The 15,911-nt window shown below is 41.9% G+C and overlaps 1 protein-coding gene across 2 annotated transcripts in view; it reads right to left on the bottom strand.

Moving 5' to 3' along the window:
• Nucleotides 1-15,911, bottom strand: part of SARNP (SAP domain containing ribonucleoprotein) — a 51,519-nt gene that overhangs the window by 31,703 nt on the left and 3,905 nt on the right. Inside the window, exons 2-5 of one of the 2 annotated variants that reach the window (XM_069970479.1) lie at nt 10,524-10,623; nt 8,335-8,381; nt 6,155-6,222; nt 1,195-1,248 (exon numbers count right to left, since the gene is read on the bottom strand). In XM_069970479.1, coding sequence (XP_069826580.1) covers nt 1,195-1,248; nt 6,155-6,222; nt 8,335-8,381; nt 10,524-10,623 — 269 coding nt within the window. The remainder of the gene's footprint in view (nt 1-1,194; nt 1,249-6,154; nt 6,223-8,334; nt 8,382-10,523; nt 10,624-15,911) is intronic. The other variant, XM_069970480.1, reaches the window with a different exon arrangement.

Below are 15,911 nucleotides of genomic sequence, written 5' to 3'. Positions count from 1 at the left end.
CCAATACACGGGGCCTACATAACTATGAATTTAGGATGTTGAGAGACTAATACTTATCCACCTACTTCATAAGCAGTCCATCCTTATCAGTATTAAGACTGATATAACATATTTAAGCAAGACCGTTCTCCTCATAATGAATGCTGACATTGGTCTCCATCAATTGGGCATATTATTGAAAACTATTTTTGTCAAGACAGAGGAGGCTCTGTTGCCAGAAATCAGGTTTCACCTGTCATTCAGAAATGGAAAGCGGTGATTAGTTATAGACAACTACTCTCACTTTTGTACTAGTTTTCATAAATAAGCCGCACTGTTTCCCAGAGGAAACATGTTTAATGGGCAATAACTCTATTTATAGTAGGGGGGATGAAAATGTGACACTTGTCCCTGTGGCCATGGCACGAGAACATTTTCGTTCTAGGAAGTTCCCAGGCTTTAAAGGGAAAAGAAAGTCAAGTGGTGTCAGCCCTTAAAAAGCTTTCTCCCATAAAGTGTGGATCTTAAGAGCCCCATAAAGACAGAGGTGCTCGCTCAGGGGGAACGCTGCAATGCTTTTGTTCCCAAATCCTGGAAGAGGTTTTCCCATGGGGCAGTAAAAGGTTTAACAACTTTCACAGGAAGCACAGCGGGGTCAGAGGACAGGACGTGCCATTCCACACACCCCAGAGAAGTCAATACTCGCTGTATGTTTTAGGGCTCATCAAAAGGTGCAAACATGCAATTTTCTTTATGTCTCCAGTTTAGTCAATGTAACATTAGGTCACAGAACAATATGTCCACTCCAAGCAATTCTACACTGAGACCACCTTGTACGTCCGGCTAATTTAGAAAGACATGTTGTCCATCGCCTTCTCAGCTCAATATCACCTGCAGAAAGCTAGAATCCTAGAATCATTGCCTATACAGTGAAAAGGGCACAGAATGGACACAGCAGTAACATGCTTGCTAAGACCATAATAGGCTTTTCAATCCCCACACAAGCTTAACTTTTGCAAAAAATGAAATTAAATTTCAGATTTTAGTTTTTTTCAACAACCAGCTAATAGAAAAATTAAAAAAAATTTAACACCACACAGAACAGGCAACGAAAGAAGGCTCTCAAAGCATAAATTTCTTTAAAGACAAGTTGATTGGTGCAAGACAAGTCCAAGAACCTTTAAACTCGCCCTATGAAGCAGCAACAATATTTACCTTTCCGCCGCAGTACATGGTATAGGAGACTGTTGGGATTCTTCACCAGTGTCCCTGGAAGGAGAGTTACACACTTGTTCATGTTGAGACCTAAAGACTGTTTTATAAGATAACGGCCACATAACGTACATGTAAGTCATGTGGGTGCTAAGGAAGTATAGGATGGGCTCAGGAGCTGAACATACTCTATACCCTGTGGCTGCCAGTTGTTACACTCTGTATTGCAGTGTACTTGTACCAGCAATCAAAGTTTACATAGAGAAGGCCCCTAAGGTCAAAATATATTACAAGAAAAAAAAAAAAAAACACTGGGGGAAAAAAAAAAAAAAAAAACATAAAGGGGTATTGCCATGTGTGGAAATGTCTAAACTAGTCAATCCTAGGTTATCTGGTAACATGGAATAAAAAGTCCCAATTACCCAAAAGGCTACAAATAAAGCCTGGTGAAAAAATGGCAACACAGCAAAAAGGATATAGATTTGGTATTGCTGTTCTGACTAGCAAAATAAAGTTAACCTGTCATGTCACAAATAATTTTTTGTTACAAACTACACATTGTAGCAGATAATATGGTGAAAAATAAAAGTTATGGCCCTTAGGTGACAAGGGAAAAAAAGTGTGAGCGTGTTTGTATATACACATATTTACTAGGACAATGCTTTTTATGCCAAAATAGTCTACTCTGTGGACAAGTAGAATTCATGAGTAGTTGCTCTCTTACAGAAGCAAGACAATAAAAGCCACTGACAAAATGTTTTTCACTAAAACTTCAAAAACATCACATGATAGTTATATAGGAAAACTATATAACTATATCATTTGCTTGTAGTATTACATGTTGAGTAAGGATTATCTGATTTAAGTCACTCTGTAAAATGTCAACAAAACAGCCTTCATATTATCGTTGCACAGCTGCCCATACGTGCCACCTTTTATTCTGCTTGCCTAACATGAAGGCTGGAAAGAAAAAGTACAGAATAGCAGCGGTTTTACTGAATGCCATTGTAAAAGACTGAGTGTATACTGCCATCTGCTGGAGAAAGTGGAAAAAGAAGGGCCCCTTATTACTTCTGCAAAGAAAAATCCTAAGAAGGTTAAAGAGGATGTACCACCAGGTACATCCTCTTTAGGGTCTGTTCACACGTACAGACTCGCTGTGGCTGTGAAGCCAGTGTAAAGCCCGGTTCCCGTGCACGGCGCCGTTCTATGCACCGGAACCGACCCATGCTCAAGCACTGGAGGTAGGCAGAGCTGCCCCCAGTGGGAGGGAACTCCCTCCCCTCTATGACGCGGCTCCATTCATTCTAATAGAGCCGTGTCATACAGGGGAGGGAATTCCCTCCCACTGGGGGCGGCTCGGCCTACCCCCAGTGCTTGAGCACCGGCTGGTTCCGGTGCATAGAACGGCGCCGTGCACGGGAACAGGACCGCGGCACCGACTTCCCCGTGACGGCGCCGTTCGGTCAGTTCAGATTAAAAAGGATGTACCTGGTGGTACATCCTCTTTAAGGCCACACAAAAATGCCCTTTTTATATTATGTCAAATAACTTCTAGCCAAGGGAAACCTATAGGCACCGCTAGTTTGCCTAATCTTTTGCAGCACATTTTTTGGAGGAACTCGAAACGGATGGATTTTGCAACAATGCAGTTTATTAAAACTGGCAAACTCACAGAGATGTCAGCAGGGCCTCGGATTTTTTTTCTGTGGTATGTGGCCATACTGTCACATTATTTCACTGCTCTTTTAAGCTGCCCTGTTATTAGCCACTCACATTTCCTGGTGTAGGGGAAACATGATTATGACTACTATCCCTTACAATGTACAAACAGTGAAAGTTTTTACTTTTGATGGACGTTTTTCTTTAAGATGGGGTGCTTAAAGTTGCCAGAAAACTTTTTAAAAGGCCTAAACTTTCTACACAATTGATAAAACACAAAAACTGAAGACTATGGAAACAATGGCAACAACGGTTCCTTTTCTGCATTGACAGCCCAGCTTAAGACCTAGCAGTGAAACCGCACAGATGTTAAACCCATCTTTTACATGCACACAGCTGGAGGCATCTGGTCAGCAAGCAGATTGCCATCTTGTGTGGCAAAATGTCCCCTTCAGCTGCTTTCTATTCATTTTAATCAATTTCTTTTGCAAAAAAGGGACACTGGGACCCCTCCAGTAAAAATATTTATTCAACAGATTTCATTATAAGTATAGAGAGTTGTGCATCTTCATTTATGTGTATTCAACTCACATTATGAACAAGTATTTTATTCCTAGATATATAAAAAAAAAAAAAAAAAAAAAAAAAAAACACATGAATTTACATGCTAATCCTCTCAGTGACATCAGAATACACAGAGAAGATTACGATGAAACTTTATCTGAAAAGATCCTTTGTAATCTGCATGGGAAACAGCCTCATGAAAAGGGAGGAATAAAGGGTAAAAAGAATGGTTAGGTAGATACCCTGCTGCAGGAGCTAAGCTCTTTTCATACAAATAAGACATAGAAAGACAAAGCAAACATCTACGGCACAAACTCCAAGTTTATCTAAGGACGAATAGAAAACTGCAACTAACAAGAAAAAAAAATCTATTATCTTCTCAGTGAAAGAGTTATGCCTTATAGAACATAGTAAATAATGGGCTGATGTGGATTACATAGGAGAGCTTCTTCCCTGTGCTACAAATGGATTCTGCACACGTTTATTTTCATGGAGAAACTGTTCTTAAAGAAAAATAGATCACATTCTGATATAAACCACAAGTGGAACTCAGATCTTCTGAAATAGCACACCGGTAACTGCGAGTCACAAATTCTAACTTTCAGGTCAACATTACAAAATATATTAGAAGAGAGGGCCCCTTAGTTTAAAAAGCTGAAGCACTTACATTTTTTTTCTTTTTAAAAATCAGACTGAATGACAAATTAGTAGGAACATTAAAAGTGTAACATGTATGAGCCCTTCTAAATAGCTTTTAATACCGTGGCCTAAACCTAGGAAAGAACAACATTGCACTGCATGGCCCCGTTCACACTGAGCAAGAACGTCGGAATTCCTTGGCGGAGCGCTCCACCACGGAATCCCGCCTTGCTTAGTGTCTCGCTCCTCCTCCTTCACTCAAACCAGCACACTGATCACGGCGGAGAGCTCCGCCACGGAATTCCAACGTTCTTGCTCAGTGTGAAATAACATCTCCCAAGAATGTATTGTCACATGACCATAAGCATAAATTGGCTAAGTTACTGAACGGTGCATAGGCCAAAAATGAGACATAAGCAAAGCAATAAAATTTTCGGTCTATCTCAGTAACCAGGTGGTAAAAAGGGTATGGCATAGCAGCAGCAGCCATATAAATCATTTAAGGCAAAAAACAGTCCTCTGCGTAAGGTTATTAGTTATGCAATGATCAATCCCTATAGTATCTCTATTCTGTCAGAGTGTTAACAGGATGAGCCAAAGCCATCATGACAGTCCTACTGTCTCAGATCACTTAAAGCATTACAATCATTAAAAGAAAATGCATTGCAGGTGACTGAAGACATTGCAAGTCAACGGAGGTCCACGCCTGCAAAAGGAATAAGTTAAAGTATTGGCTGATCTACTGATCAGTAAGGGTCTCAGCGCCCCCAACAGATCAAAACTTTTGACATGTCAAAAGTTTACTACAAATGATGTTAATGCTTAAAACATAGTGACTGTTTACTTGGCCTGTATTCTTCTGAAGGAAATAGGAAATTTAAATTGGCTGCCCCCCCATACTTCTGTGAAGAAAATAACTGCATTACAGTTAATGCCATTTCATTACATAAGAACATTGTACCAAAGCTATGTTACTTATGGTATACAGCATCCCGATACTTGTCAAACAGATTTTAATACAATTATATCCTAACATAGGACCATAAAAATACTCAGAAAAGAACAAAATTCAAACTGCAAGCCTGGGTGCTAATTTTCAGAGAAACTTGTTAGATCAGATTTCACTTCTATATTCCTCCACATATTTTTAATTTTACTAATGGTGTTGGATTTTTCAACTGGGAATGACGCTTGAGGCAAAATGAATACAAAAGAGTACAATGCTAGAATATTTTTTTATACAAGCTATACTGCTGTGGCTACAAAAGAGAACCCATAAAAAAAACAAAAAAACACAAACCTGTATCGATTTTTAACTAGAAGCCCAGCCAAAATTAAAAATCTGCAGACAGGAGTGTGCGGGAACATTTGCCCCCATAGCGCCATGACACTGGCTCACTGGCCACCAATGGGCTCTACTTTCTCCCAGTTTCCGGTCTCTTTACGACCCAGTGGGGAGGGTCTGTGACTGCAGCGGTGTCGTGCCCCAATCACTGCCTGGCTGAGCGGGCATTCCTGACCCAGGTTGTTACACTGCAGGAGATCCAGAAGGCAGACAGGGGCCCATGAGCAGTGATGCAGCGCTGTGGGGGCATGTGGACAGGTAAGTAAACCTTTTTCATATTGTACGTACTTCTCCTTTCAAAGGGCTGCCCTATAAAAAACGCTTATAGTTAAATCTGCCCCAAATTCTAAACAGTCTTTATATTTACTATGATTAAAAAAAAAAACAAAAAAAAACACTCCTGTCACTAGATATTTCGAGTATATATTTTTTGCAGTACCCAGGGCCCTTTTAAAATATATTTTTGTCCCTGGGCACTTGCTTCTCCAGGAATATGGAGACTCCCCTGATGTGGTAAGTGGTAAGCCAGAAGGCTTTGAAACTGCTAGCTAGAGCAGGAGATTGCAGTTGAGCCTGCTCGTCATCTCCTGACATTTACTGAGGTAAATACAGCAAAGTGATTGCAAAAAAAAAAAAAAATGTTTTTAAAAATTTGGCCTGGATTTTTATATTCTTTGCGGATTACTCTTTTAAACTAAATTTACTACAAATATTTATTAATTTCCTGTTAGGAAGCCAGTTTATTAAACCTACTTTTCATCTTCTTTGGCAAAAGGTTCATCCTCCTTAAGTGGGGCTTCAACCGCCTTCTGTTCTTCTTCCTAAATTGAAACGACAAGAAAAGCGCTTTATATTTAACTTGTAATTTCAGCCATCCCAGTTACAAAAAAAAAAAAAAAAAAGACATATGTAATAAGATATGCATTTCCTGTATTACACTTGTGTTCTAATATCAAGGATGCAAATGAAAGTGGTCCAAGAGCACAGTGACTATGCAAGTCTTCTGTACACTAGTGTTTGAAAATACAATATCATCTAGAACAGAGATGTCAAACTCAGGCCCTGCAGCTGTTGCAAAACTACAAGTCCCGTCATGCCTGGACAGTCAAAGCTTTAGCTGTCCAGGCATGATGGGAATTGTAGTTTTAAAACAGCTGGAGGGCCAGAGTTTGACACGTTTGATCTAGAACAGTGATGGCTAACCTTGACACTCCTGCTGTTGCCAAAGTACAATTCCCATCATGCCTTGGCAGCTAAATATATGGCTTTGGCTGCCCAGGTATGATGGGAATTGTAGTTTTGCAACAGCTGGAGTGTCAAGGTTAGCCATCACTGATCTAGAATCATCAGTTTTAGAAACTAACTGAAAACTTTTACTTGCCAAAAGGTACTAAATTGATACTTAGACACAACTTTTTATAGGTTTTAAAGTTATGCCTGCCCCCTAAAGCTGACCACACAGTTTAAAGAGGCTTAACATTCAGAATTAGCAAGTGCCTGGGTTGATTGTAAGGCCTCCACGCTCTCTCCCGGGCAAGGTCTCCTGATTGCAGTGGGTCTCAACAGCGAGAGATGCTGCGGTCAGTAACTTTTGAAATTCCTGATGACATGTTAAAAATTATTTATAATGACAGGTACACTTTAAAGGAGAAGTCCAGCCTTGCCTAAAATCTGACAGATGCTAAGGGGGAGCACAACAACCAATGCTTACCTCTCCCCGTGCCTGTGAGGCACCTTGTGACCGGCTCCCCGGCTGACAGACTGTCCGCTCAGCCATTGGGGACTTCAGGTCTGGTGGAGATCCTGGCAGGGTTCCCAGAGTGGCAATCCAATGGTGGAGAGGCAAATTGTGATTTTTTTTTTTTATGTTCCACCCGCTTCTGCATTTCATAAAAACGTTTACAGGGCCGGACCTGTCCTTTAAATTGACTTTAGTACATTTCCCTACTTTAAGGCTGGGTTCACACTATGTATATTTCAGTCAGTATTGTGGTCCTCATATTGCAACCAAAACCAGGAGTGGATTAAAAACACAGAAAGGCTCTGTTCACACAATGTTGAAATTGAGTGGATGGCCGCCATATAACAGTAAGTAACTGCTATTATTTCAATATAACAGCCGTTGTTTTAAAAAAACAGCAAATATTTGCCATTAAATGGCGGCCATCCACTCAATTTCAACATTGTGTGAACAGATCCTTTCTGTGTTTTTAATCCACTCCTGGTTTTAGTTGCAATATGAGGACCACAATACTGACTGAAATATACGTAGTGTGAACCCAGCCTTAAAGTGTACCCTTATCATAGATGCCACCCCTCATGCCATATAAACACCTTATGAAATTTGTTAGGCATGCAAAAGCTAAAATTATTAATTAAACTCACCTCTGGATGACTTATTCTACCTCGAATAGAGGCCAAAATTTCTACAATTTATGTAAGGATGCTACTTTACGCTGCCAGGATCCAGGACAATAACCCATATGCACTTCATCTCAAGCTATTGAGACCTGAAGGTGCACAGTGTGGACGGGAGGAGCTGGCCACTACAGACAATACAGTAGGGGGAGAACTGGAAGCTCAGGCAAGTAGCATTAAAGAGACAACACAGAGTAGCTGACAGTACCTGTGATGTGTTAGTGTCACTGTAGTGTTACACAAAACTGCACATAGTCAGGTACAAAGCAAAGGGGTTTTGTACAGAGATATTTTCTAGAAAATTTTTGTTGAGGACAGAATTGTTTGAGGCTAGAGAAGTTTACGTGCAGAGGTACCACTGTACATGAATAAAGGTGAAAGATTTTCCCAGTGTGAAAAAAATCTCACAATAAATTAGCTTTAAAATTCTGAGAAATAAAAATAATAAAAGAAAAAGAAATAAAAACAGTGGCCAGAATGCATACCCATAGAATGACTATTAGCAGCATAATTACCTCAGTGTCATCTCCTAGGACATCTTCTTCGTTTGCTTCCTCTTCAGCTTCAGTACAAAACATAAAAAAAAAAAAAAAAATTACTAGGGGAATGATCTTTACTTTGAAGCCCCCTGAAAAAGCCTCTCACATGCTATAAACTTGTGTAACTCAGTGGTGTTTAGAAGCACATGGAAAACAGCATTCATTATTTAGTTATGTCGTCTCTGAAAAGATGGTAGCACTGGATTATATAAAAGTGTTTTATTTCAGTGCAAGTAAAAGAAAAAAAAAAAAAAACAACATAATAGAACCACAGCTGTCCTCATGTTGTGTGTGGTATTACAATTTGGCTTCATTCACTTCAGTAGAGCTGCAATATCACACACAAACTGGGGACAAGAGTTATGCTGTTCTTGTAAGAAAGCAGCTTTTCTAACCATGGATAACCTCTTTAGGGTGCCTTCACACGTACCAGATCCGCAGCGGATTTCACACTGCAAAATCCTCTGCGGATCCAATGCCATTCATCCCTATAAGAGCACATACTCGCAGCGGGATTGACAGCGGGAGTTAACCCCCCGGCCACCCGCAGCCGAGAGCATACATTACCTGTTCGGCAACAGGCTGCATGTGAGGCTCCGGGGTCCGGTCCCGCTCAGCCAATCAGTGCACGGCAACACTGATTGGCTGAGCGGGACCGGAGCCAGGAACCTCACATGCAGCCACAGCGCCAAGCAGGTAATGTCAATCCCGCTGTGAGTATGTGCTCTCCTAGGGATGAATGGCACTGCATCCGCAGCGGATCCGGTAGGTGTGAAGGCACCCTTAAGCCCAAATCTCTGGGAATGTTTCATAAAGAAAAGGTGACTACATACGCTACAAAACTAATATCAATGACATGCATGCACAAACAAACCCACCTACAGTATTATTATTCTGTGCCAAAGGGTATAAGAGCCATTGTTACACAATATACAACATACTGCAACCTATTATTTTGATATTCATTGTCTATCTTCATTCAGTGAATACATAATTTACATCACAACTTGTTAAATCCTTTATCTTACCAACATTACATAATAATCATAATTATAAGAATAATAAGGGTGCAGAGAGGCAACTGATGTGGTATTACCAAGCGTTAAAAAAACTAAACAAAAACAAATGGCTGTATCCATGTTTTTCAGGCAGCCTTAAAGCCCTATTACACAAAGTAATAGTCGGCTGAATCAGCCCGATATAGCTCCGTGTAATAAAGACGACGATCAGCCAAAGTGCCGAACATCAGCTGATCATTCTTTTGGCAAGTTTAAAAATCAGCAGCAGACTGTGCATCACTACATGTAATGGGCAGTGCGTCCAATGTCTGATGATAGTGTATAAAATAACAAAGCTATTACTTACCTGTCTAGGCTGCCCCATGTCCTCCAGCCTTGTATGTGGGATTCCCCGGTCATCGCTGCTGCAGCTCTCACTTTTGGTCCAATCTCCGAAGTGACCTGTGCCCTCTTGGCCAGTGATTGGCTGAGTGGCCTGTCACTTCAGAGACTGAACATGAAAGGAGAGCTGCAGCTGCGGTGATTGGAGAAATCCCACATACAACGTGCTCAGGTAAGTAATAGCTTTATTATTTTACACCGAAGTAAGGGCTGCTTGGACATCGCTAACGATGTCCATTCAGACCTTGCTGCACAATAACCAAGCCGTGTAATAGTAAGTTTTAATCGAGAACATCAGGCCAGGTAATACAGCCCTAAGGGCTACATTCAGCTTGGGATCGGATAAACCCAAGTTCGAACAAGAGCCTGTTTTCTTTACCACTCCACCATAAGCACTTTTAAACATAAAATGAACTCTCCAGAATAACTCTTTAACCTCTTAGGGTATATGCACACGGAGTAATTCTAGCGGAATAATCTGTGCCGAATCCGTCTGTCACATAGGCTCCATAATATGCTCAGGCTGATTTTGTCGTCCGCATAAAGAAATTATATGTCAATTCTTTGGGCGGACAGAGGAATCTGCCCGACCAAAGAATGGAGTCTATGGAGCCGAACGAGAGGGAAGCGGGAGCAGCAGATTCGGCACAGGATTTTCTACTAGAATTATTCCGTGTGTGTATATACCCTAACAATGGAAGGAGTAAACTACTACTCCTTCCCTCAGTATATCAATAAAAAGGTATAACTTGATCTTTAGCCAACCATGTTCCTCTAGATAAGCCTGAAGTCTGTTCACCAGGTCGCTCTTGTTACCCTTCACGTCTAAGCCACGAGCCAGGCATTCCTGCTTAAGTTCTGCTAGCTGCAATGTAAAAAAAACATGTAAAAAGTAGATTATTAAAAATCTTATTGTAGGTGAATCAGTAAACTAGAATGGTTTAACCAATTTCAGGAACAAAGTAAAAAATTTTACTTAATGAGTCAAACTATCTGGAGTGGCCTCTACTAATGTCCATGAAGGGGCTCACAAGTTTCCTTTCCTTTTTTTTTTTTTTACAATCCATACATTTCTTGATTCAGAGCTGCCATAGCATCCCCAGTCATAAGAAAGAAAGAGCTGGTAAGATATAGCCCAATATCATCAGGTATCCCTGTCACTATGCAGTCGGCAGAACCAATAAAGCACTGCAACTGTCCGATTTGTTAAAAAAGTTATTTGTACTAAGTGGGCCCATTTAAAAGGTAAACATGCTTCTAATCTGCTGTTATCGTCCTACAGTGCAAGGGGAGCTAAGGATGAGGTTTCTTAACATCAACATTTGCACCAATTTTGTGTAATAAGGCAGTTTAGTGCACCATTCCCCCCCAGAAGGCCCACTCCTTCTAATGATTAACTATCAACAGAGTGAGAAGGCCAAGAGGTGACCCGGTGCCCTGGAGATGGTAGGGATTTAAATACAAACTGCACGGAAATGGTGCAGAGGATGAAGATAAGAGACTTACCTTCATCCTCAAGTGTCCCATGCACACTATACAGATATATAAGCAGGTTAGATGTGCTGATGTTTTTCATGAAGAACATTAATATGGTTTTGCGTGTTAACATAGCCTTAAAGGGAACCTGTCACCCCCCGTGCCGGGGTGACAGGCTCCCGACCCCCCGTTAGAGCCCCCTATACTCACTTAATCCCGCCGGGTCCCGCTTCTGGATCCGGTCGGGTGATGAAGATCTCAGCCGCTGCAGCCCGATGCGCGCGCTGAGAGATGAGTCCAACGCTCATAGAGAATGACGGAGCGCTGGACTCTCCCGTCATTCTCTATGGGTGTTGGACTTATCTCTCAGCGCGCGCGCCGGACTGCAGCGGCTGAGATCTCCGTCACCCGACCGGATCCAGAAGCGGGACCCGGCGGGATTAGGTGAGTATAGGGGGCTCTAACGGGGGGTCGGGAGCCTGTCACCCCGACACTGGGGGTGACAGGTTCCCTTTAATAGGATTGACCAAACTTTTGTAATTATTAGGCAATTAAGCACAAGCCAAGACCTGAATGTCCAAAAAGATATTTATCTTTTAGAATAACGAGACCTAAGGGTCCATTTACACATAAAGATTATCTGACAGATTATCTGCCAACGATTTAATGCCAAAGCCAAACACAGACTATAAACACTTTTTTTTTTTTTTTTTATTGCACAGCACAACTGTGACTATACAGTACCAGTGGTATACATAGTAATATAGTTAATACGGTACTAGAGTACCTCAAATTCAACCTACAGAAACACTAGTTTTTATCCAGAGAAAGACAAAAGCCCTTCTGAGGTAGATGCCAACTGCCCCATCACAGGGAGAAAAATTCCTTCCTGACTCCAAACATGGTAATTAGAATAATCCCTGGATCACACATTTTTCATTTTCAAGAAAAGCATCCAGGCCTCCCTTGAACTTATATAATGAATCAGCCAGGACAACATCACGTGGCAGAGTTCCATAGTCTCACTGCTCTAACCTGCTGTTTTTTTCTTGTAAGGCAGATTCTTCTAACCTGCTGTTAGTTAACCCCTTTCCCCATCCCACAAAATTCTTTTTTATGCCATTTTCTCCCTCTCACCCTCCAATATCTTTAATGCTTTTATTTTCCCAACCACCAAGCTATATAAGTGCTTATTTCTTTGCAGGGCAAATTGTACTTTTACTGGTACCTTTGAGTTCACTATATAATATATTACAAAGCAAAAGAAAAATACAGCTGCCAGTTAAAAACATGCGCCTACTTTTAATTAATTAATGCATTCCATTGAAGTCAATGAGAAATTGGACGGTAGTGCTCGCACTGTATATAACAGCTATTAATTTATTACGAACCTCCAAATAAGGAACATGCTCATTATTTACACGCTATTGCGAAAAACTTTTTTTTTTTTTTTTTTTTTTTTTTACCTGTTCCCACATTGTTTGACTTTCACTCAAACTTACAGCCAAACTTACAGCCATAGTTACTTACAGGGCTCCAGATGGCGACCAAAATGGTCGCCAATGCGACTGATATCTTGCAAATGGCGCCCAGATTTATTAATCTGGGCGCCATTTGCGACTGGCCCCGGCGGCGGCTGTCTCTTTAAGGACTTCCACACGCTGCACCGAAGCACGTGGCGCCTCTGCGGCCGTCCGTCCAATGAATGACGGACGTGCTGGATGACGTGTGCGGGGACACGCTTCTCCAGTGACGTCATCCAGCACGTCCGTCATTCATTGGACGGACGGCCGCAGAGGCGCCACACTCCTCCAGCGCCTCTCTCCCGCCTCTCCTCACCCGGCGGTTCTTCAAGTGCACCCCAGCGGCACCAATTTGTGGATAGTGTGTGAGTACAACCGGAGGGAAGGCAGGGGTGGCGACCGGCCACTAATCTGTGTGGGGGGACTGCGGCCTGGGCGGCTGATTGGTAGTGTCTGTTGTGATGGCGGCCAGGTGCGGTAGTCAGTGCGTATGGGGTATGTATAGACTGCACAGTACCACTTCCCTCAGTGTCAGTATGTATAGACTGCACAGTATCACTTCCCTCAGTGTGTGTGTGTGTGTGTGTGTATACACTGCACAGTACCACTTCCCTCAGTGTCAGTATGTATAGACTGCACAGTACCACTTCCCTCAGTGTATGTGTGTATATATACACTGCACAGTACCACTTCCCTCAGTGTCTGTATGTATATACACTGACTCAGAACCTGACTTGTAGACCACCTCACACATTCTAGTGGACTGTATATTGTTGTCAAGTTGCAAGCTTTTAAGTTCAAGTTCAGAAGAGTAAGCCTCATTAAAAGGCTAGCCAAGTGAAGCTGAAGTACTGAGTCAGACTGTATATGGTTGTCAAGTTGCAAGTTTCCATGTTGAACGTTTTCAAACTAAGAAAAGAAAGAATCTAAGGGCTTGTTCCTACTGAGCAAAAGCAGCTGAATTTCTGCGCTGAATCAGCGCTGAAATTTCAGCCGTTAAAATAGGTGCAGAGCTAATTTCCATTGTGTTGAATGGAAATTCTGCTCTGCAGTTCACACAGTGGAATTTCCGCACTGAACTAATCCGCTTTCCGTCAGAAGAATGAACATGTTCATTCTTCCGCTAGCGGAAGCCTATACAAACCAATGGGGCTCTGATTTTCTGTTTCAGCGCGGAATACAAGCGTATTAAGCGCGGAATACAAGCGTAATACAAGCGGAAATTACTCGCTGAATCAGCGCGGAAAAGGGGAAAAGGGAGGGGGGGGAGGATTCTAGTATATGTTCTGGTATAGTTTAGTTTAGTCACCAAATACTCGCTGAATTTCAGCGCTGAATGCATGCGGATGCAGCGCGGATTCCTCGAGTATTCCGCGCTGAATTTGTCAAGAGCTGATTACGAGCTGAACACTTTCCTAGCAGAATACGCAGGGATTCTGCTTACATTCTGCTCGGAATTCAGCGTCAGTTGATTTCAGGCGGAAATATTTCCTTGCGTAATCCGCTCCTTTTGCTCTGTGTGAACGTAGGAGGATGCTGCCGTGGCCTCTGCACACAGTAAGTCCCATTTAACATAACATTAATTTTACATGTTTTAAAATGTTGGCGACCAAATATTCTATTTGGCGCCTAAATTTTTCAGGTTAGGAGCCAATGGCTCCTAGGTAAATTTTTTAGTCTGGAGCCCTGACTTATTTTACTGTGTGTGTGTGAACACAGATTACAAAAAATAAATGTGTGAATTGTGGTCGCAGTGAAGGGGAAACAGCAGCTTGCTGTTATGTTTCCATAGGGCTGGATGAAAATGAAGGTAACTTTTACCCACATCTTCAGGGGCATTTTTGTTAAATCTTCAGTTTAATCAATATGTATTAGGTGGCCTGGACACTGGGAGCAGGAATACTCGCCACTCACTGACTAGAGCTGTGTCCCACCTCACTCACTGATTGGCTGAGTGGAGCATGACATCATAGGATCAGGAGCCCGATGGAGGACATGAGCCGCAACGCTGCATTATGGGGGCACTGGAAAGGGTAAATAGGATTTCTTTTTTATGATCCTACCCCCTCCTGCCCCCCCCAGAATGTTTCACTGTTGCCCAGAATACCCCTTTAATTTCTACCTCTCGCTCGCTCAAACACACACACACAGCCTGCTGCAGCCATAGCCCGCGAACGCATCTAAAAGGGCCAGTGCTTTATTACCAATATATGGATGAAACTAAATGTATGCGAGAAAGGGTTTTTATAAATAGGTTCCTTAAAGCGTAGCTGTCATTTCAGGGTCATTTTTCTGAAAACATTAAATATCAACAGTACAAGCGATTTTAAGAAACTCTGTAATAGGTTTTATGTACTAAAAGAGTTTCTTTCTGTACTGAAAAAGCAATCTCCCAGCCTCCCCCCTCACATCAAATGAAACAGGATTTCTGTGTTCATTATGTGGCTATGGAGAGGGGGGGGCTGTTAGGAGTGACTGAGCACGGAGGATTTCTGCAAAGCACAACACCCTGCAATCTTCTCTCAGTAAGTTCATAGATAAGCACTGACCTTTCTGAAACCTGAATCCAGCGTTTTAGGTGCCCAGAGAGTCTACAAACAGCTGACCTTCATGTCACCTCTTCCTGCTCCCTCATCTCCCTCGGCCCCTCCCCCCTCCATAGGCTTACAATGGAGAGAGCAGAACCCGTCTTCACTGGCTTCTCTGTAATGAAGACGTGTTTGCCTGATAATGCACAGATAAGAAGTCAGGGGGGGAGGCTGGGAGATTGCTTCTTGAGTACAGAAGGAGGCTTTTTTGGCTGATAAAACCTATTACAGAGTTTCTTAAAATCGCTTATACTACTGATTTCTGCAATAAACAAAAAAAATATATGACAGTTACGCTTTAAATTGATAGAACATAAAATATATTAATGAGGAACATTTAAAAAAATTTATATTAAAGGTCAATAATAAAATTTTGAAAGAGCCGCAGTAGGTACATTTTGTCCAACTCCAGCCAAAACAAGCTTTCTAAGTCCCCCTCCAAATCGGCATGTATTAGGTTTGCATACTTGTGTCCTCCAGCAAGCAGTTTTATTGCAGGTACATAGATTATGAGTGTTCTATGTTGGAGTGCACATGTGACTTGTGTGGGATGCAATTCACCTGGT

This window comes from Dendropsophus ebraccatus, chromosome 5 (genome assembly GCF_027789765.1).
Source record: "Dendropsophus ebraccatus isolate aDenEbr1 chromosome 5, aDenEbr1.pat, whole genome shotgun sequence".
Taxonomy (NCBI): domain Eukaryota; kingdom Metazoa; phylum Chordata; class Amphibia; order Anura; family Hylidae; genus Dendropsophus; species Dendropsophus ebraccatus.
The sequence above is the reverse complement of the archived record's forward strand: the minus strand, read 5'-3'. Positions and strand labels throughout refer to the sequence as shown.